The sequence below is a fragment of the Lissotriton vulgaris genome, chromosome 10 (genome assembly GCF_964263255.1).
Source record: "Lissotriton vulgaris chromosome 10, aLisVul1.2, whole genome shotgun sequence".
NCBI classification, from domain to species: domain Eukaryota; kingdom Metazoa; phylum Chordata; class Amphibia; order Caudata; family Salamandridae; genus Lissotriton; species Lissotriton vulgaris.
In genome coordinates, this window is record NC_141698.1 from 341,134,692 (window position 1) to 341,157,560 (window position 22,869).

The following is a 22,869-nucleotide window of genomic DNA, read 5'->3' on the forward strand; positions in this document are numbered from 1 at the left end:
GGTAACGGCCGATTTCGGCCGTTACCGACCGGTATTTTGAGTTTCAGATGTAGGTGGCCAAAATATTACCGATTCTGTAAAGTTACTGAATCGGTAAATTTACCGATTCTGTAAATTACTGATTCGGTAAATTTACAGAATCGGTAATATGGGATGTAGGTAGCACCGAAAACAGTGCCACAGGCCCTTAGGGATTCGTTATTTACCATGAAATACAATTGCATGGTAAATAACGAATTCCTGTGTACAAGCACACCTGTGCCATGTGGCACGCATACATGCCCTAAGGGCATGTATGTGTGTCATATGGCACACAAGCCAGAATCAGGGGTGCAACAGGGTGTCAAAGTGACACCCTGTCCCCCTTGACAAATCGGTAATTTTACCGAATCGGTATTTACCGAATCGGTAATTGACATTGATTCCTATGGGCCTCAAGGCCCATAGGAATCAATGGCAATTACCGAATCGGTAAATACCGATTCGGTAATTACCGAATCTTACCGATTCGGTAATTTTTAAAGAATAATTACCTACATGGCATTTACCGATTTGTAAATACCGAATTGGTAAAATTCGGTATTTACGATTCAGTAAATGCCATTTACCTACATATGGCCCTTGGTGGCTTGCTGGGTATGGAAGAGGTTGACTGACCCTCACGGGACCAGGTAATTGGTAGCTCTGTCAAAAACTCCGATGATACGAAATCTGGGCCTCTATCAGTAACTGTGGAAACCCAAGAACTGGGAGGAGGGGCGAACGATAGCATAGATGATTGTCAACACAATAGGATCAACGCTGTATCAGGGGGGATCAACATAAAAGTAAATACACATCAGATAGTCGCATAGCCGCTGTCTCTGACTCGAACCAGCTTGTGAGTACTAGGACGAGAGATAGATGGTCTTTCATCTCCTTGAATATTGCTGGACTTAGATCCAAATTGGACAATACGCTTTGGTCCGACTTAGTTAATGACCACGACGTGATATGCTTACAAGAAACATGGGCTAAGGAGGTTTGCCATATCAATGGTTTTAAGACTTTTTTTACCCCCACCATTGGTTCATTGCATGGCAGAGCCAAGGGTGGGCTCTGCACATATGTCTCGAACTGTTTTAAATGTAAAAGTACGGAGATTTTTCATAACAATCACCATTACCATATTGTTGGCCTACATCTGAATCGTGCTCTTTGTATTCTGATTGTTAACTTGTAACTTGCGCCGATTGTGCGCCGAAGGCGCTCCAAAGGTAAGCCCGTGTACGCCTGTCCGCGCCTGGACCGCGCCCAGTGCCAGGACCCCTGGCCCACGAGGACCCCGGCCAACCCGCCTGACGTACACCGCCGCCGCCCTCATCGCACTCAACTCCGGCCGATCCCCAGGATGCTACCGAGCCACCCCACGACGCTCCCACGGACCCTTCAGCTGCCACGCCTGCAAGTTCACCTGCATCCGGACCTGCCCGGCACCAGCACCTGCCAAGCCGAACACCAGCAGCAAACACCTCAAGTGCATCCTGCTCAACACCCGCTCCGTCCACAGACACGCCATCGAACTCTGGAACCTCCTAGACACCACAGCCCCGGACGTTGCCTTCCTCACGGAGACCTGGATGAACGCCTCCTCAGCGCCCGACATCGCCAGCGCCATCCCAGAGGGCTACAAGATCACCCGGAGGGACCGCACCGCCAACCAGATGGGAGGAGGCATCGCCATCATCCACAGGAACACCATCCGAATCACAACTAGCACCGACAACACCCTAACCACCGCCGAACACCTGCATTTCCAGATCCACACCGACCCGAAGACCACCCTCAGAGGCACCCTGATCTACCGACCCCCGGGACCACGTACTCAATTCAGCGAGGACATCGCCGACTTCGTCAGCCCGCATGCCCTCCCCTCCGCTGACTACATCCTCCTGGGGGACCTCAACTTCCACCTGGAAAACAACAACGACCGCAATACCAGCACCCTGCTCGCCAACCTCGCCAACCTTGGACTGAAGCAACTGGTGAGCACCCCCACCCACCTCGCCGGACACACACTCGACGCCGTCTTCTCATCCAGCAAAGACATCGCCTTCAGCCACGCCACAGAACTCCACTGGACGGACCACAGCTGCGTCCACTTCACCTTCAAAAGAACGACGATCCATCACCACCAACAACAGGTTGCCCGCAGAAGCTGGAACAAGATCACAGCCGAACAGCTCGCCACTTCCCTGAGCCAGCACCCTCCTGCCAGCTCAGCGAACCCCAGCCAGGCCGCCGACAACCTCACGAAGTGGATCAGCAACTGCGCGGACGAACTCGCCCCTCTGAGGACCCCGCCCAGCAGACCCGGCAGCAAGAAAGCCCCATGGTTCACCGACGTACTCAAGAGCTCCAAGAAGAACTGCCGAGCCCTAGAGAAAGTCTGCAGAAAGGAACCCACACCGGACAACAAGACCACCCTCAAACTCGCCACCCGGAAGCACCACCAACTGATCCGAGCCGCCAAGAAAACTGCATTCAAGGACCAGCTGGACAACAATGCACACAACTGCAAGGAACTCTTCAACATCGTCAAAGAGCTCTCCAACCCCAATGCCGGAAACAACGACATCACCCCCTCGCAAGATCTCTGCAACTCCCTCGCCTCCTACTTCCACAACAAGATCGCGGACATACACAACAGCTTCAGCACCCAACCGACGCACGCCACGACCACAGCTACGCCGCCCACCGCCGCCCTCCGAGCTTGGACTCCGATCAGCACCGAAGACACCGTCCGCATGATGAACTCCGTCCACTCCGGATCTCCGACCGACCCCTGCCCTCACCACGTCTTCAACAAGGCCGACGCTGTCATCGCACCCCACCTGCGGGACATCATCAACACCTCCTTCGACACCGCCACCTTCCCCGAGAGCTGGAAGCACGCCGAACTCAGCGCTCTTCTCAAGAAACCTACAGCAGACCCCACCGAACTCAAGAACTACCGCCCAATCTCGCTCCTCCCGTTTCCAGCCAAAGTCATCGAGAAGATCGTCAACAAACAGCTGGCCGCCTTCCTCGAGACGAACGGATCCCTCGACCCCTCGCAGTCCGGCTTCCGAGCCAACCACAGCACCGAGACCGCCCTCATCGCCGCCACCGACGACATTCGAGCCCTGATGGACAACGGAGAAACAGCGGCCCTCATCCTCCTTGACCTCTCCGCGGCCTTCGACACTGTCTGCCACCGCACCCTAGTGCAACGCCTCAGCAACGTCGGAATCCAGGAGAAGGCGCTGGAATGGATCGTCTCCTTCCTCGACGGAAGAACACAGAGAGTCCGCCTACCACCGTACAAGTCAGAAGCCACCGAAGTCATCTGCGGCGTCCCTCAAGGATCCTCGTTGAGCCCTACCCTCTTCAACGTCTACATGAGCCCCCTCATGGCCATTGCACGCCAACACAACCTCAACATAATCTCATACGCCGACGACACCCAGCTGATCCTCTCCCTGACCAACGACCCCGCCGGCGCCAGAGCCAACCTGCACGAAGGGATGAAGGAGGTAGCCGAGTGGATGACGACCAGCCACCTGAAACTGAACTCAGACAAGACAGAGGTCCTCATCCTGGGCTCCACGCCCACCGCCTGGGACGACTCCTGGTGGCCCCCCGCCCTGGGCACCGCACCCAAACCGACTAACCACGCACGCAACCTGGGCTTCATCCTGGACTCCTCACTCTCCATGACCAAGCAAGTCAACGCCGTCTCCTCGGCGTGCTTCAACATCCTGCGCATGCTACGGAAGATCTTCTGGTGGATCCCCACGGAGACCAGGAAGACCGTCACCCAGGCCCTTGTCACCAGCCGACTGGACTACGGCAACGCCCTCTACGCCGGAACCACCGCCAAGCTCCAGAAGAGACTTCAGCGGATCCAGAACGCCTCAGCCAGACTCATCCTCGACATCCCACGTAACAGCCACATCTCCGGACACCTGAGAGACCTGCATTGGCTCCCCGTCAACAAAAGAATCACCTTCCGTCTCCTCACCCACGCACACAAAGCCCTTCACGATCAAGGCCCGAGCTACCTCAACAACCGAATCAACTTCTACGCTCCCAAACGCCACCTCCGATCAGCCAGCCACGCCCTCGCCGCCGTCCCACGCATCCGTAGAGCGACAACAGGAGGAAGGTCCTTCTCCAACCTGGCCGCCAAGACCTGGAACTCCCTCCCTCCCGACCTGCGCCTGACCCAAGACCACCTCTCCTTCAGGAAGAAGCTCAAGACCTGGCTGTTCGAGCAGTAAGGGCACCCCCCCCCCCTCCCCCCCCCTTAGCGCCTTGAGACCCTACGGGTAAGTAGTGCGCTCTATAAATGTCTTTGATTGATTGATTGATATAATAATGTCCCCTCTGCTGACTTGGTTGCTGTGTTTAAAGCTCTAAGTTCCAAACTCAATGCAATAATACTCAACTAACGTAAGGAGTTCATAGTTATTTGGGGGGGAGATTTTAATTGTACTCTCTGTAACAGACCTGGTAAAGGTCATTGTGGCTTAACTGTAGACAAGGAGTCCATCCTGACACACTTTGAACATACCGTTAAGGGAGATGCTTTGAACGAGATCCTCTTCACGTATGACTTAGGTTTTGCAAACAAACTGTGTCATCCAGAAGTTCTGTTTTCCTCACCCTTTAACGGTAGAGGGCTGTCATCTCTAATTGATTATGTTTTGATTTCTTCTTGTTTTGGGGATTGTGTAGCTAACTATAGTGTACTGGAGATCACGTTAAGTGACCATTTTCCCATCAGGATCGAAATTATAGATCCCCATGTACCTGTAGCTAGCATCCCCAAGTTACTATCTGAAAACATTGAAATTTCAAGACATATGGATATGCCCTTAAATGGTCTAAGGTAATTCCTGAGGAGTTTATTAATAACTTAATAAAGGAGAGAAATAATAGTTTTGATATTTGCCTGGATTTAGGCTCCGAGGATACTGTTGTGCTTGAACACTTTAAACTTATTACAACCAGTATCAAGGAAAGTTTGTGGGTCACCCTAAGAAACCATGATAACAGAAAAAAGGGATAGTTTGATCAGGAGTGCACCAAGGCACATACTAAACATAAAAGGGCTCTGAACATGCAAGAAAGAGATCTTAAAGAGATTAGGGAGCTCCGTAAAATCTACAAGTCAGCTATCAAAAAGAGAAGGGCTAAGATGAAAATTGAAGCACGGGAAACACTTTTAGATGCCTCTGATTTAAAGGATATGACGGCATTTTGGAGGGCAGTCAACGCGCCATTTTTTAAAGATGATTCCATGGCGCGTTTAGAGATTGCTATTCCTGAGGATGATTGGGTGAGGCACTTTGAGTCACTTTATGGTCACGTGGAATCTCAAGGGGAATTGCTGGTGCAGGAGGTAACTTCTCTACAAAGCAATAAAGAGGGCTCGAATCTCTTATTTTCGCTGGAGGAAGTTAATAAGGGCATCAATTTAAGCAAGGCGGGCAAGGCTCCGGGCCCCGATGGCGTCCCTGTAGATATTTTTAAACATAACATAACTTTATGGGCACCTTTAATTGTTAGACTTTTGAATGCAGCATGCTCGGCCGGTCTCCCTTGTACGTGGTACGAATCGATCATTGTACCCATTTTTAAAAAGGGGGACAGGGCTAACTGCACTTGTTACCGGCCAATTTCCCTGCTTGACTCCACAGTCAAAATTATTGGGAGGATCATTTTAGATAGGCTGCAGACATGGGCCAATGAGTACAAGATTATTAGTGACTTGCAATATGGTTTTAGAGAAGGTGTTGGTACTGTAGATCAGGGACTTAATCTATTTTTACTTTTGGAAAAGTATACTAAGGCTAAGGGAGGAAAGGTGTTTTTAACTTTTGTGGACTTGACTTCCGCCTTTGACTGTGTTAATCACAGCAAACTTTGGTCAATTTTAATCCGTCTGGGTGTTGAGGATGACATTATCTGTTTTTTAAGAGAGCTATATAACGGTGCAAGTCCACGGTCAGATACAGTTTTAAAGGAGACTGTAGTAGAGCATTTAATATCGCGAGAGGGGTGAGACAAGGTTGTGTCCTTGCCCCGTTTTTATTCTCAATCTATATTAATGGTCTGGAGAATACTTTATTGAGGGACTTGAAAGATATGCCAATAGCATCGCAACGCCATATTCCGGCACTTATCTATGCAGATGATGCTGTTTTGATGGCAAGGACCCCAGTAGCGATGCAAGCAATGATTACATCATTCTCCACCTTCATGACTAACTTAGACTTGAAGGTGAACTGCACTAAAACCTTCTCTATGAATTGTGGAGTTAATGTCAAGCAGAGAAAAAGAATCATGTTTATTGATCAAAAGCCACTGGATCATGTTTCTAGTTTTCCCTATTTAGGAATTCTGCTTGACTGTACAGGACAATGGAAAAGTGCAATTAAGTGTAGAAATATGCTATTCGCCAAATCTGTAATGGCCCTTAAAACGTTTAGTAAAAAGATGGGAAAGAGACCTGTTAATGAGCTTATACGCATATATAAAGCTAGTTGTGTTGCTGTGGCAACCTATGGTGCGGGAATTTGGGTTTTTTCTAGTGTTTCCAGCCTGCAGTTGACTGAGAACAGCTTCCTGCGATATATCCTCACTGTCCCGGAGGGCACTTCGACCCATAATTGCCACACTGAACTCGGTATGCCCTACTTAGAAGATCTCATTAGGGCGCAACCGGTTCTTTTGTGGCATAGGGTTTGGACTACTGAAGAGTGCCATTTGAATCGCCTTATCCTAGAGGACGTCTTGAAATTGGGGGGCGCTCATAGAGTGAAATGGCTGAAGTACATTAAAACCTTTTGTGATAGCGTTCATTGCCCGAATTCTATGATGACCCCACTTCAATGGCAAAAACCTCTACGAAAGAGCTTAAGAGGCTATGTATTACCTTTATGTCGAACTTAAGAGACCGAACTGAATTGTCTATAAAAACTGTGATTGCTCATCAACTGATTTTAGTCTCGCAGGATATACAACCATATTTAACCCTGTGGATGACTGCACATGAAAGGTTTCTGCTGACAAGATTTAGATTCGGGATTGTCTTCAGATTATTAAGTTTTCCCGCAATCAACGATTGGTCAACTTGTTTATGTAAATGCCCGTGCAACAATACCTCCACTCAATCAGACATTCATATTTTACTTTTTTGTAAATTTTATACTGTACCAAGGAGAAGGTGGATCATGCCCATTTTAAAATATTTGGATCTTAGACAATGTAGACCTGCCTTCCTAGCAATTCAGAAACTAAAAGATATATTCTCAGTGGCATCCGTTTCTGTATTTCTTAGAAACGTCTTTTATTCAAGACAAACGATAATTGTTTAACCACTACATTTTTTAGATATGAGTCCTCGTGTTTTAATTATTTATTATATTGATTGACATATGTAAATTGATCATGAACTGTGTTCTTCTTTTATGTACTTTTATGGTTGTCAAAGTCTATAACCGAATAAAGTCTTTCCGAATCTGACAACTAGGAGTTGAACCATCAGATCTATGTCTGGCATGTATTTCAATATCAATGATTTTTCTTGTAATTTAATAAAAAGCTTTCCTAGATGGTTGCTGCATGTATGGACAGCCATCTTGAAATGCTTGCTCATACAGTATCCCAACGCTAACAAGCATCAACAAAACAAGTATATAAGCCCCTGCATATTAACGGTGAGACCTATTGACAGTGCCAATGCTTGTTTAAGTGTGGAGTTCAAAGCACCTGAACAACAAGCCATTGATAGTTCATAGGTAGTGGCCTGCCTTTGCAAACATTGGGGTCTGTTATGGCTGTAGGAACTTCACAGAACTGCTTTGCTCTACCTTCTATAAAGGGTCAGGCAATGTTTCACACATAGAGCACTGAAATGTCTCCCATAAGAAGCGGAAAGCTCGGTGGCTCTGAGGTGGGTGTCGAGCATCATGGCTTTGTAGAAATGTATCAGTGGGATTTTGATGTGTTGACTAGTCTTTGCCTGGGGAGTGGTGGAAGGATTCCTGTTTAGGTTTGTAGTCTGGAACAGTAGTTCTGTTTAGGGCCGTCAAGGTCCACAAAATCCACAACTATCTGTGTTTGGACAGTGGAGAGGCAGTTTTGTTGGCTTTCGCTTGTTGGCAGTGCTTCGATAGGGCTCAATGTTTTCAGCGCGGGTGTAGTATAGAGGTTCATGGCTATTGACGATCTTGAGAGCTGCAAACAGATGGATTTTGGGGAGGATGGCAAACTAAAATAAGAGTTGTAAGACAATGAGCCTGACCTGGGGGTGTCAAAGATGAAAGCTCCCATACTCAGTTGTTGAGTGATGTTGAAAAGGCAGAAGGAGAACAATGAATGGGGGAGTTTTAGAAATCACTGGCAGTAGAGAGCTTTTGTCTGCAGAGTTGAGAGATAGACTCACATGTGGCAGTATTTGGAAGTGTACTTCCTTGGTGGCTTTAAAGTGAAACACATCTGCGACTGAAAACTTCTTTGAGAAGCGTTATGTGTTTGGCTGACAAAATCACTGCTGAGCTGATAATGCCTGGATCATGTGGCATAATCCTCAAACAGGAATCTCACAAACTTAAGAGCTGGGTCCTTGCAACGCCATATTGTCTCTTTTAGCTTTGATTCTGAGGTGAAATTCCTTGATAGAGGGTTGTACAGGTCATTTTCATCTGTAATCCGTTTTGTGTTTTGCTAACTTATAGAATAAGTACATATGTATTTTAGTTTACTTTTTTGAGTTTAGTTTATCAATGTACTTTCTATCCACTGTTTATCGACAGATAAAATTGCATAGCTTGATTGTTAATGCCATGGCCCTAACTAATTGTAGAAAAGTGTGAAGTCACACTATCAGCAGGAATACGAAGAGACTTGGTAAAGATGAACCAGGATGACTCCAGCCACAGTTGTGATCGTAGACCGCTCCGTCAAAGCTCCACTCAGGGAGCTCACCTTAGAACGTGGCCACTGTGACATTCCAATGACTGTCACAGCGGTGCAACCCAACAGCACATAGGAAAGAGGGTGGGTGGCACTAGAAAGAATCCCCGCCCCCCCCCCCCCGGGTGGAGGATACCGCACATCCCCCTCCTTACACATTTGAAGTACAATGGAGATAAGGTAAAGAACAAAATTACAGACTATTTCTCAACATAAAGTTCCAAGTACTTGGGGCGGCAAATCTTCCTGCCACTTGCCCTGGGAAGAGGGTTAACCAGTCTGGAACACCTCTGCTTTGGGCCCTCGTCTCTGCCCAGGGTACTGCTCTCGCTCATAGAGGCGCTGTAGGTGTCTACAGTGGGAGCAAAGTATTTAACTACCCTCCCCAGGTTCCATTTTTTCCCTTCTTGTGTCTTAACAGCATTATTAAACAATTTTACAATCTTGGTGGGTTCAGTGTACTCGGACCAGTGTGCTCTGCCCGTGGGTGCCTTGATTTTGACTAGGTCTCCCACCCGGAACCCCATCTCCTTGACCGCATGCTGTCTGTCAAAATCTATTTTCCTCTCTAACATGGCCTTACGTTCTCTGACCTGCAATTGTGATTCCTTATTGTGACGAGTCCACCCTTTATACCACTTCATCTACCCTGGAACTAACCTTGAGTTGGGTTTTCTTGCTTTTAGCAACTCAAAAGGTGTCACACTAGTGATTTGGTGTGGTGTAAGTCTGTAGGCTTCTAGACGCTTCAAAACCTTATCTTTCCAACACAACCCACTGGCCTTCGCTAGTTGGATGCCCTCCTTAATAGTCTTGTTGAAACGTTCGACCATCCCATTAGTCTCTGGGTGGTATAGTGCACATTGCTTATGTATAATGCCATTGCATTCTAGAAATACCCTCATTTCCTTCGAGCAGAGCTGCACCCCATTGTCTGTCGACAAACTGCTTGGCAATCCTTCCCTGATGAACACTTCTAGCAAGAAGTCTATGACCACCCTGGTAGTGATTTCTGACACAAATTTCACTTCGGGCCACATGGAGTAGAGGTCTACCAGCACCAATATATAGGGTGTGCGATGTTTCCCTGTCAGAGGACCTACGATGTCCAAAGCCACATCCACCCATGGACCCACAGGCAGAGGCCTACAGTGCATAGGAGGTGTGTGTTGTTTAAGGACCTTGTCGCTGGTAGAGGATGGCACACAATCTTTTACTCTCCTCTCGATTTCCAAGTCCATCCCTGGCAACCAGTAGTCCAGCCACAACCTTTGTTTTGTTTTGGTGACTCCCATATGTCCCTCATGGGCTATGTTCACCAGGCTCTCTCTCAACACTTCAGGAGGGACTAGCCTTGTGCCTCTGAACAGACAATTGTCAGCAAAGGATAGTTCATCCCTGACCATCCAGTATGGCTTTAGAGTTTCTTCCTTCTTGTCTTGGTCTACCCAACCGCTCTTGGTTTTCTCACAAACTCTCTGTAGGAGTGCATCGGCAATCAAAGCTTTTTTTAGTAGGTTGCGTATGGCATACGTGTGCCTGGCAAAGTTCTGCACAAACTTGTTGTAAAACTCTACCATGCCCAAGAAGGATTTCATTTTGTCTTTACTTTTTGGTGCTGCGAGTTTGATGATGGTGTTTTGCAGATCTGTCTTGGGGCGGATACCGTCCACCGTTACTTTGTGTCCCAGGAATTTAAACTCTGCACACCCAATCTTGCACTTTTCTCGCTTCACGGTGAGCCCCTGGTCTTGGAACCTTTTCAGGACTTGTCCGAGCCTTGGTTCATGCTGTGTCGCATCTTCCCCAAAGACCAGCACATCATCCTGATAACGCATAACCCCAGGGATGCCATTTAGGAGGTTGCTCATAATCCTCTGAAAAACTGTGGCAGCAGATACTAGACTAAACAGCATCCTCTTGAATTTATAGCCCCCATGGGTGTAATAAATGATGTAAGTTCTTGTGAATCGGGGTGGAGCCTGACCTGGTAGTAGGCAGATGTTAGGTCAAGTGTAGAGAAAATGTTCGCCCCCGCTAACCCGCTTATCATCTGTGTAATGCTCGGTGTAGGGTACTTGTCAACTATGACTTCTTTGTTTAGAGCCCTCAAATCAATACATAGGCGTACAGAACCATCCCCCTTCTTGGCTACAACTATGGGAGCTAACCACTCAGTGGCCTCCACAGGTTTGATCACCCCCAACCCACATCATTTCTCAAGTTCATTTCTCACGGCTTCTTGTATGGCAATAGGAAGGTTTCTGACCTTGGCTGAGACAGGCGTGCAATTCTCTCTGAGTTTTATTCTGTGGGCGTAGTGATTTAGCCATCCTAGTTTGTCCGTGAATACATCTTTGAATTCTTCCTCTATCCCTTCTAGTGTTCTGCCCACTTCTTGTATTATTATTTGGGGGTTCTTGTTGGGATTGAGGTATACTACCAAATCTTTCTGTGATTGTCACCCCAGGATGTTATCTCCTTTTCTAGACACATTGATCTTTGCAACTGTCAGCCTGTCTTTGTAGCTTACTGTGCCCCAGAAGTACCCCTTCATTTGTATGGGTTGCCCCCCATAGCCTCCCGGTCTCACATCCATTCTCTGCAATTTCAATTTACCCTTAGAGATTTTCTCAAAGTCTCCTGCAGATATTATAGTCAGTTTTGATATGAGTCAAACATTGCTTCAATTTTTGTCTCCTTTACAGCTATGACGTCTTTAGGGTTGTTGACAGATTCACTCTTAACTTGTAACACAATTTCATCACATGCGCGGGTGGTGTCGCCCTTAAAAGGTTTTCTGAAATTAGGGTTGCTTCTACAGCATTGTCTTAAGTGTCCCCTCCTCCCACACTTATTTCATGTGGCCTTCATTGCTGGACAATCTTTATCATTCACTAAATGTCCCTGTTTTCCACACCTGTAACAGATTCCCTTGAAACTCCGAACGCTTTTATTCTCTTTAAGTTCTTTCTTCTGGGCCTTAACTGCCAGTACATTCTCACTTTCTGTAGATACTTCGCTCACCTTAGCTTTAACCTCGCAATCTTGCTTTATCTCACTTACACATTCCATCATGTGTTCTATTTGTTTAGACACAATGAGCACGTCTCCCAGGGGCGGGTCATCCTTCAACTACAGCTCTTCACGTATACGTTCAATTTTACACTTCAGCCGGAATTGATCACGTATCCTCTCTTCACATGCGCCCCCAAAATTGCACGTTGCCTCTAATTTCCTTAACTCTGATACAAATTCTTCTACCGTTTCCCCTTCCTTCTGCCCTCTCTTCCCAAAATGGTAACGTTCTAGTATCGTGCTGATCTTTGGCAAGAAATGCATATCTAATTTTTTTAGGCTGATTTCGTATTCATTCAACCCTCTCGCATCATTTGCATTCAACTCAGGCAGATGTTCCAAGATTTCTTACCCCTCCACTCCTAGATAATGCAGAAGTGCCATTTTCCTTTCCAACCCCAAGTTAGGACCACAAACCACTGCATAGTTCTGAAAAACTTTCTTCCACTTGTTCCATTTTAAGACTGGCTCCCCTGGGGTGGATAAGAAAAAAGGTGGAGGAGTAACATTCTGCATGCTGACTACGAGATAGTATGGATGATTGTTGAGAATGTTGTGTGCAACACGAGTGAATCAAAGTTTGTGATGTTTCAGCTCCCCATTACACAGCTTCCTACACACCAGAACTTCCACCCCTTTACACAGGACAATCGTTTTTTAGGTCGAGCCTGGGAATACGCATCCGAAGGATGCGGTCCAGGTGGAGAACTATAGCTAGCTGACTCGGGGGAATGAAGGACAAGAAACTGCCACGCGCTTCTCTCCGGCTGGATTTCACTGCGTGCACGCGCACCCACACTCACGCATGCGCACATACACATACACAGCCACACGCATCCACAGGCCCCCCCCCGTCGCCGCCGCCGCACCTACACACACTAGCGCACCTACACGCACACACAGAGACCCCCCCCACACACACACACCAGCGCACACACATCCCCCCCACTCACCGGTCTCTTTCTGCGTGTTCCGTGTCTCTCTCTCCGTGTTCCGTGTCTCTCTCTCCCTCGGGAGCCAGTGGGTCAGTCTGAGCATGGGAGGTCCGCACTGGTATCCGCTGGTCTTCACCCGGGCCCCCTCCTGGGACCCGGGACTTCAGCTGCCACTTCGTTTTCGCTCCGGGGCTCGCTCCTAAAAAACGAAACTTTGGAATGACGTGCATGCGCAGGCAGCCCCCGCCCTCAGTTACAGCCCAGTACTGAGCTGCTTTCGGTTTAGTTTCGTAATCTTCCGTGTTCGCTGCGGTGGCTGCTGTTTTCTCCCTTTACAGTGCTTAATTTGTGCCGGTGCTTAGCACTGGCACTTAATAATCAGGGCTGGGTCTACAAGTGATTGATTTCTGATATGTTTAATTAATGGTATTTACCCCACTACTGGACTTGTCGTCCGGAGTAATGCCCGTCTGTCTCAACAATCAGAGTGAGTCCGTTCCAGCTAAGTGTGTTGTGAGCTGGGCAGCGCCTGTGCGAGTGAGCCTGTCCCTGGCTGTGCCAAGAGGAGAAAGGAGATTCTGTATGAATCTCAACATTCTCAATCTGATATTTTGAAGTTCCGGCCCAGTGTTCAGTGTTGCCAGGCCGGTGGGCGGGAGTGGGGCACTGATTGGGCTGGATTTTGGTTTTGTGGGGGCTGGGGCAGCAGGCACCGTGCGCAGATTTTTCCAGACTGCATTGCCACGCCCATGCCTAGCCGCGCGCACGGCTGTTCCCCACCAACGAGTGACTCACTGTTAAAGCACTGGGTTCAACTCAGTGAGTGCCAGCGCAATCCTTCACCCGACAACGACTTTAAAGACTGGCAGGCCGCAGGCAGCAGCGCAGCCGGTACTGGCGGCAGGCAACAGCTGCAGCATCAGGTGAGGCATGCAGGCCTAATCAGTTTATGTCCGTGTTTTATAACGTGCAGAACATTTAGAAATGTCAACACATTGCGTTCAGCACGTGCCTGAATGTGTACAGTGACAAGTGGAATCATGGCCCATATCAGCGTGTGGAAGCAGCAGCGAGCGGTCAGAGCCTCGCGCACAGGCCTGTACCAAGTCTGGAAGTGAGGGGGCTCGGTCATAACTGGAGCCAGAGGAGAGAAACACATTAAAACCCAGGTGGGAAAGTGGTGAACGCTCAGCCCGTGAAAAAGCGGCCTTGTTTGTCCGCCACAGAAACTGAAAGGAGTTCTAGGGGATTACTGTCCTCCCTGCCCTCTGCCCAGTTATCCCAGCGCCGCAGGGGCTGGCTGCGGGCTTCAGCTATGCACTAGATCTCATGTCTTAGGGGCGCAGTCTCAGAGACAGACTAAAACACAAATGCAATTTATATTTCATTACAAGGCAGACTGTACCAGGTATTGCACACGTGTGAGAGTGTGTGTGTGTGTACATGCATGTGTGTGAGAGTAAACATGCTGCCAGCCTTTCTCTTTCCACCCTCATCCTTTGGTAGAATGGAACGCTTCTCTGATTCTTCCTCTGGCTACAATCCCATGGAATATCGTATTCACACATCCAAAGGTTTTCAAGTGCTAAACTTTAAATTATACCAATACCTTGGACTGAGCATCACTCGAGTTGTCTTTCTGTCACCCCTTGATTCATCCAAGCTAGTCTAAGGCAGGCACCCGGGCATCAGGTGAGGGATGATGGGTTCTGATTGTTTGTCCAGCTGCTGTTGGCATTATCGAGCCTATTGTCTGTCTCTGAAATGTTTTTAGTTCAGGCATGTACTTTCGGAGAAACCAATTTGGAATTATGAGGAAAGTTTACTCCGCTCCCCAGTAAGCCAAACTTTGAGATTTGCTTTTCTGGTCCATGGTTACCAACCACTTACGTGCATGGCTCATTGAGGTCCGCAGGAATGAGTGAATGAATGAAATAATGAATTCAATCATGTTTATAGACCAAATCTCTGTTCCCTGTAGCTCTAGGGTTATGAAAAATGGTTTACACTTGTGCTTCGTGGACAGGAGCAGGCCAGGCAACTTCCCCCCCCAGGGTGGTTTTGCTCTCCCGAGAAATGGGGCGAGCTGACTGTTGCCCTCTCAGAGGGGTCTCATTAAACTGCGCTTCAAAGACATGTGTTCATTGGCTCCATCTTAATTTATGTCCATAACCAAAAACATGGTATTTGTAAGTCACGTAAATACTACACATATTGCATTATAAATGCTATAGGTGTCACATTTGCAAAAGTTATAACTATTGGCATTGTAAATGACAAAGCTATTAATTTAGCTATTTTCAAAACCAACACATAAATAAAAAATGTGTCATTTACAATACCAATAGCTCAAACTTTCCTAATGCGAGACCTATTGCATTGCAAATGCTTGTTCCTTTTGTTTAGGGAACTTTAGGAGTCACACAAGGAAGAAGGAAACAGTGTTTTCTAGTCTGTACCGGTGTATATGAAAATCATTAAAATGAACAGTGAGGGAAATTCGCAATTTAAACCACAAGATGGCAGCATATGCTTGAGAGACGGTTTTCATCTAAATTCACGGTTCCTTTCACAAACCACTCGTCATGTACCTGTCCGTTTTATTTCCTTCTTTCCGTGGCTAGAGGAGCCAAGGGCTGAAATCCACCCTGATCTCGCTCCAAAATCAGCGACTTACGATGAGCATGTTTGCTTGCACGCCTCAACCTTCATCACCAGCGTGGCCCCAGCACTTTCCTCTTCCTCGCCGAGCTGAACACGCCTGTGAGGAAACTCTGTGCCTATCAGCGTGACAGGCCAAAATCATGAATTCCTGTGGGCCAATGCTGTGCAGGAAGTTTCCTTATGCTTCAGAGCTCTGCCAGTCAGCGGGACCGGCTGTGCACTTTTTCGAACACAACCAAAGAGAGAAAATCTCCTCAGAGCAACCTTCTCCCCTTGACCGTTGGGCACACCACAAGCCTGAACAGATGATGACTAGTGGGAGGGTTTGGGGTACGATTCTCCTCGCTGCCTACTTTAGCTGTGCTAAACTGTGCTACTTAGACATGCCAACCCTCCCGATTCAGGCGTGAGACTACCGATTTGAAGGCTAGTCTCCCGCCTCCCGATTCCCACAAGCAAACACCCGATTCCTCGGGGGTTTCAGCTGACAGGGCTTGGCATTGTGTAAAGTGCTAATTCTTCCAGCAAAGAGTGGCGATGCAGGGGCTCTCGAAGGGGTCAAAATCCAACAAAGCGTCATTAACAAGGGAATCGTCTTTTAAAGACCTGCAAAGTACTGTGGGTGGGTGGGGGATGGGGGGGGGGGGGCGGTTTCAGCCTGGGCTGACACAGGGGGGCGGGAGGGAAGGGAGGGCGGGGGGGGGGGGGGGGGGTGCATGTACTGCCAACAACCTGCAGGCCAGTGTACAACGCTTGCATCACCCTCTCTCTGCCTGCCATTATGCTCCATGCTTCTGAAAGGTAAGAAAAAAACGTGCATATGCGTTTCAAATGTCCGACCCTACAGCAGCACACTTCCAAAGCCCATACATGCCAGTAACCCGATTCAAGTCCCCATTCTCCCGATTTTTCTTTTTAAATCTCCCACTTTGCTCTACTGAAATGTTGGCATGTATGATTTAATCACGAGGATTAGCTGTTGTCACTTGCCCTCGTATCATTTTCCCACCAGACACTGCAGATGTCACTTGCTGCACCGGTTTCGCCCCAACTCACAACAGTTTTTTCAAAATGAAGGCATACTTCTTCTTTGTGGACTGGCTCAAAGCTGCGCTCAACCTCCATTTGAGCGCCAAACCCCCACTCGCAAGACTGGCGTGGTGTCTGCGAAAGAGCACACCAGGTGGAGCAATACACACTCTCTCTTGACCTCCAGCTGCTCTAAGTTGACAGACGGACACAGTGGAGCCCCTGCCAGGCTGAGGGAAGGCAGTCCCAACAGGCAAAGTAAGTACAATTTCACTTAGGTTGAGTGTGTTCCCATAAGACAAACACGCAAATGATGTTTCTCAACCACGTAGATTTCCCATAAAATGTAGACGGGCGCTGTTTCTTTACTACTCACGATTCCTGTCAGTTACCTAACCGCAAGTTTCATGAGCGTGTTGAGGTCCCTCTCATAGGTACTTCTCTATCCCGTGATTGTCGCCAGTGTAGAAAAGTGTGAAGTCACACTTTCAGCAGGAACACAAAGAGACTCGGTAAAGATGAAGCAGGATGGTTTATTGAGAGAAGTACAACAGAGGACCCCAGCCACAGCTGTGATCGCAGACCGCTCCGTCAATGCTCCGCGCAGGGAGCTCGCCTTAGAACGTCGAAACTAGAATACCTCTGCACACTCTAGAAAATATATACAGTCAATTGGTGTCAACTCTGGAGAGCAAGGACAAAGCCTATCAGTTAAACAATAATTATTGATATCTCTTCAAGTCTTTCGTTGGTAGGTGGTGTCTTTAATGTTCATAACAAGTAATCCAGCCGACACGTGTTTCGTCGCGTTATGGGACAATCTTCCTGCGACTCCTCAGGGCTAAAGATGCTGTGTGCAAGTGGGGGAAGTCGCTCTGTCGGTGATAATTCCGACCCGACGGGGCCCTAGACTTGTAGGTGGAGGTTGCGTAGTTGACTGTAAATCTTGCCAGTGCGGCTATGGTGCCGAAATGATGAGTGAGTAAGAGTGTATGACACTCTCAGCTTCGTCACGTAGTAGTTGTGAACCCAAGTTGTAAAGCACGTATATAAAGTTTGACTACACAGAGCAATATTGGCAAGTTCCTTAGAAAACGTAGCGACCACTACCGGGTACACAGAGTGATCGAACACTACGGACAAACACGTCGGGAAATAGGAATGCCAGGGAGTATTCTGTGTACTTTTGCTCGCTACGCTTTAAACGTGCACATCCGCACCTTCAGCTCTCAAGCTTCAACTCGCTACGTTTTCTAAGGAACTTGCCAATATCGCTCTGTGTAGTCAAACTTTATATACATACCTGCTTTACAACTTGGGTTCACAACTACTAAGTGACGAATCTGAGTGTGTCATACACTCTTACTCACTCATCATTTCGGCACCATAACCGCACTGGCAAGATTTACAGTCAACTACGCAACCTCCACCTACAAGTCTAGGGCCCTGTCGGGTCAGAATTATCAGCGACAGAGCGACTTCCATCACTTGCCCTCAGCATCTTTAGCCCTGAGGAGTCGCGGGAAGATTGTCCCATAACGCGACGAAACGCGTGTCGGCTGGTTTACTTGTTATGAACATTAAAGACAGCACCTACCAACGAAAGACTTGAAGAGATATCAATTATGATTGTTCAATTGATAGGCTTTGTCCTTGCTCTCCAGAGTTGACACCAATTGACTGTATATATTTTCTAGAGTGTGCGGGGGTATTCTAGTTTCTTTGTACGCAGTGTCGACCCGGGTTGACACTTCTTGGAGGGGTATAGGGTTTTCCCCTTAGCCCCTCTGTTTTGCACCTCACATCTAACAGTTAATTAACTGATTCTATTGCGCTAATTCTTAGCAGTGCGCCCCTTTCAAGATAATAACCCTTTCCAAGCCAATACTCGCCTTAGAACGTTGGCCACTATGACATTCCAATGACTGTCACAGCGGGGCAACCCAACAGCACATAGGAAAGAGGGTGGGTGGCACAGGAAAGAACCCCCTCCAAGGTGGAGGATACCACACTGTCACGAATAGCAACAGTTCGTTTCAAACATTCGATATTCACCTCAGGGCAGAAGTGAACACTTTCCACCAACATGGATCTACATTTGATGGCCATTAACCAGCCTTCTTTTATTTCTTTGGTCATGACAGAATTACAGTGCTATAGAATTGTGAAGCACTCTGATACCCAATTTGGGTCATGTTTGCACTATACAAAACACTGAATAAATAAATAAATACCCCTAGCCAGAAGCTGCCTTTGCTTTGCCAGTTTGTGAGTTCTCAACATATCTGAATAAGTCATACCACTGGCCCATAAGCGGTCTCTTGCTAATGCTGCATGTTGCTGGGTGAGTGAAGCTCTTTTATTATTTCTGGAATGATACTGAGTTGATTATTTTGCCAAAGTTTTGGACCTGGGCTGGAAATGTTTGCCTCTTCTATTGTCATATTGTGCTCACTCTAAAAAGATGTCTGAGTTGTAGTAGTTTTATGAGTGTTGTATGCCGCTTTGCCTTGACATCAGTATCTATAACCTGAAAACTGATAATGTATCGGGTTGTCTGGAAGATGTTTTACATATGATAGGGTGGACTGGATGTGTGTACTCTTTTTACTTCAACACAGGGATGGATGTAATGCTTAAATTATTCTCGCCCACTGGCAATCGCGTGGGCCACATTCCAGTCAATTGTTTTCAGTCTGATGTCCAAAGTGCAGTGGATGTACTCAGACGTGGGACCCCTGCTCACTTTGCTACTGGAACCAAGCTGCACCCAACAGATGAGTCCCTACTAGGAATAAAATGGTATTGGGTTCAGGGGCGGCTCCTCCAATGGAGTGGAGTAGCATTTTGTCCCCCAAAGCCCCAGAGATGAAAAATAAAATGGTAATTCATTACCATTTTATTTTTCATCATCCGGTTTGGAACGGAGCATCAGGAAGAGGCGGGGCAGGATGAGTGACCGCAAGGAGGAATGGTGGGTAGAAAGCTGCCTTTGTACTGTTTAAAGCACCCATTTCTTTTTGGCCGGCCGTCTTGCGTTGGCCAGCTAGACATGCACACTTTAAAACTCTCAACCCAGCTGTCTTATGACAGCTAGGTTGAGAGCAAGTGCAAGCCTACAATGCACTGTGGAGCGCAGAGGTAGGCCGCTCCCCCCAATCAGGACACTGATGAGCAGTCCAGGATTGGGCGAGGGAGTATGCTGAGAGATGCACTGCAGTCCGAGCAGAAGAGGTTTTAGTACTCTTTTTACTAGCCATACCATTGTTTTTATCTTGTCTGTGCTGTTACAGAAGGAAACCAACCACACATGAATCAACCTGGGTAGTGCTCCGGGAGATTGAATGCAGAGGGATTTGGCTTTGCAGGTTTGGCTGGACAGGACTGGTCCTATAAGGGGTCTGCCAGGGCTAGTTTTCATGTGGTTTGTCCTTGCTTTCACTGGCACAGTGATCCAGAAAAATGAACAGAAATGTGTGCCAGCATAATTACAGTGTCTGAGATGAACTGTTCATTACTTTTTTGTTTTACTCTTTTTGCTATCCACAAACGTTTTTTCCTTTTAACACTTTGAATGCTATAGCAATTCATCCATGGTGCTGAACTCCCTTAAATCCCATTGTTCATGACGAGCTCAGCTCCTCATGAGCACACAAGCAGTGTACTGCATGACGAGCTGAGCTCGTCATGAGCATGGAAGGGGTTAAAGTGAATGGCAGGGTCTTGCTCTGTGGTCTCATTCTTGAATGGTTCTCTTTTTTCTGTTTTAGAGAATGTGGAGAGGTGATGACCAACGGCACCCGACGATGTATTGTGGTGTCCACGTTGGCGGAGGCCCGCTTTTATGCGGACGGTGGATTCGACGACATTCTCTATGCCTACCCGCTGCCATTTGATAAAGTGGAGGAGTGTGCAGTGCTGTCTGAGAGGCTTGAGGCATTCCATGTGCTGGTGGACAGCTGCGAGGCCCTGGAGCAACTGAGGAAAAGGAAGCTGGAGAAGGGCAAACAATGGTTGGTCTGGCTGAAGGTGGACTGTGAAAATGGAAGAGGTACACCACTTCTCACTGAAAATCAAATAGCTCATGCAGTACTGTTATCTAAGAGGCCAGGCAATTTATTTTCTATATTTTAATTTTAATTTTTAGGAGTTTAGGAATTTCAGGTTTGAGAAGATTTACACCTTGGTCCAGATGTAGATCTGCACATAAGGCAGTCTGCGTGTTCAAACTTACTTTTGTGAATCGGACCCATAAGGAACTAATTACAAGTCTGGAGGTCCATGGAATGCTAGACTCGAGTGGGCATGGTGGTGTCTGTCTTCTGACTGTCCTATTACGGCTGGGCGGTCAGGCCACCCTGGGACCACCGCAACTGGCAGGGATCAGAGATCTTGAGGCTGTGTTATGCAGCCCTGCCAAGCATATTACGAGTTTCCTCACTGGCACACCTTTCATGGCGGTGCGACCGCCTCAAAAGTGTGGCGATGAGAAAACAAAGAGTCTCTGCGCCATGGGATGCATGCAGGAGGGCACATGTTGTGCCCCTTGTCAGGAACTGATTTTGACATTCCCATTGTGGTGCCTGTTTCATCGGGACCACCGTGGGAATGCCAAAGAACAGCTCGACAGACAAGAGATAACACCTAGTCTGGCAGGTGGTTCATGCAGTGGCATAACAAAGAACCCTGCAGTGCGGGCGAGCCCCCAAGCTCCAGGCTGGCCCCTCAGCACAGAAACCTTGCCGCCTCAGAGCTCCTCAGTGGTTCTGGAGGGGGGCCCCCTCCATGTAATTTTAGGGGGGTTCCCTCAAGTTTCATTACGCCACTGGATTCATGGACCCTAATATCTGTACAGCATGGACTGCTGCAGTCCATGCCGTGCCAGAACTGATTTTGACTTTCCCATTGTTGTGCATGTTTCATAGGCACCACAGTGGAAACGCTAAAGAATAGCCCACCTGACAGGAGAAAACTCCTAATCTGGCAGGTGATTCAACCACGGGTTTGACAGTGCGGGAGCAGGAGGGTCCCACTCTTTCACCGCCAAACTCGTAATGAGGATGTAGCTTTACGGCTAGAGCAGTCGACCTTGAAGCTGAGGAACTGGGTTCAAGTCTCGGCAGGGACGCTCAACATCCTGTGATTCTGGGCAAATCACTTACTCTTCCCGTGCCTAACAAAGATGAATGTGTCCATCTGTAACAAAACTGGTTCTCATGTAAAGTGCTCTGATACCTGATATCTTCGGGTCAAGTTTCATATATAAAACTCTAAAAACAGTAAAAATAAAAGAGTTCAGCATAACCTTTTTTTAATATAGTTATTAAACACTCATTAGTTGTACAAGTAATTAATGTGTATTTATTAAGCACTAACTTCTTAATATCAAATAATCTACAGATCTACAGAACCACATGACAAAAAATGTTGAAAGATTGTACACATAAACATCAGCAAGCTAACACCACAGCCCTGCATATTTCTTCATACATTTGCTTCTTTGATATTGGATTGCCTTATTTCCTTAAAGAGCCATTAGCTCTGCAATCCAGTACCTAGCTATTTGTTTTAAATTCTGCCAATCTTATAGCAAGGGTGCAACGCGAACTAACAGAAACTTAGGCCCCTGTGCACCCTGGTTGGAAAGTGAAGGACAGCCGTAATTGAAGTGCAGTGTGCCCTTCATGCCTTGGTTCCTGGCACCCCTGAGCCCACTGCACTAATGGTAGCTTTACCCCTGAATTCTGCCTAACAGCCATAACATCCTTACTCCTTATGCACTGACCTCTGACATGACATAACTGATGAAATCACTGGCAACCTCTTCAAGAACAACCAACACTCCTGTATATAGACTGCTCAAGACATGGCCTTCTGCTATGCTTTATATTATAAATACTATGCACAGAGGCATAGAGCAGGCATTACCTCCTCTTCTTCTGCCCTTGTTCCATTTCTTACTATTTCAGTGAATGTGCCTATTGATCACTGCAAAGCTGTTTTCCTTTTTCCTGAAAGGTCAAAGAAGTTCCCATAAATGCCTCCCTTTTCCAATCCCTTCCTGTTTCGTTTTTAGGTCAAAGCCTACCAGACAGCGCAGCTGTCTGGCTTGCTAAAAACATTTTGGGGACATTCTGAAAGCTGTTTACCTTTGGCTTTG

The 22,869-nt window shown here is 47.4% G+C and overlaps 1 protein-coding gene across 1 annotated transcript in view; it reads left to right on the plus strand.

The window, feature by feature from the left end:
• LOC147685206 (D-serine dehydratase-like) overlaps positions 1 to 22,869 on the plus strand; it is a 587,829-nt gene that overhangs the window by 109,234 nt on the left and 455,726 nt on the right. Inside the window, exon 3 of the mRNA XM_086941117.1 lies at positions 20,480 to 20,760. Coding sequence (XP_086797243.1) covers positions 20,480 to 20,760 — 281 coding nt within the window. The remainder of the gene's footprint in view (positions 1 to 20,479; positions 20,761 to 22,869) is intronic.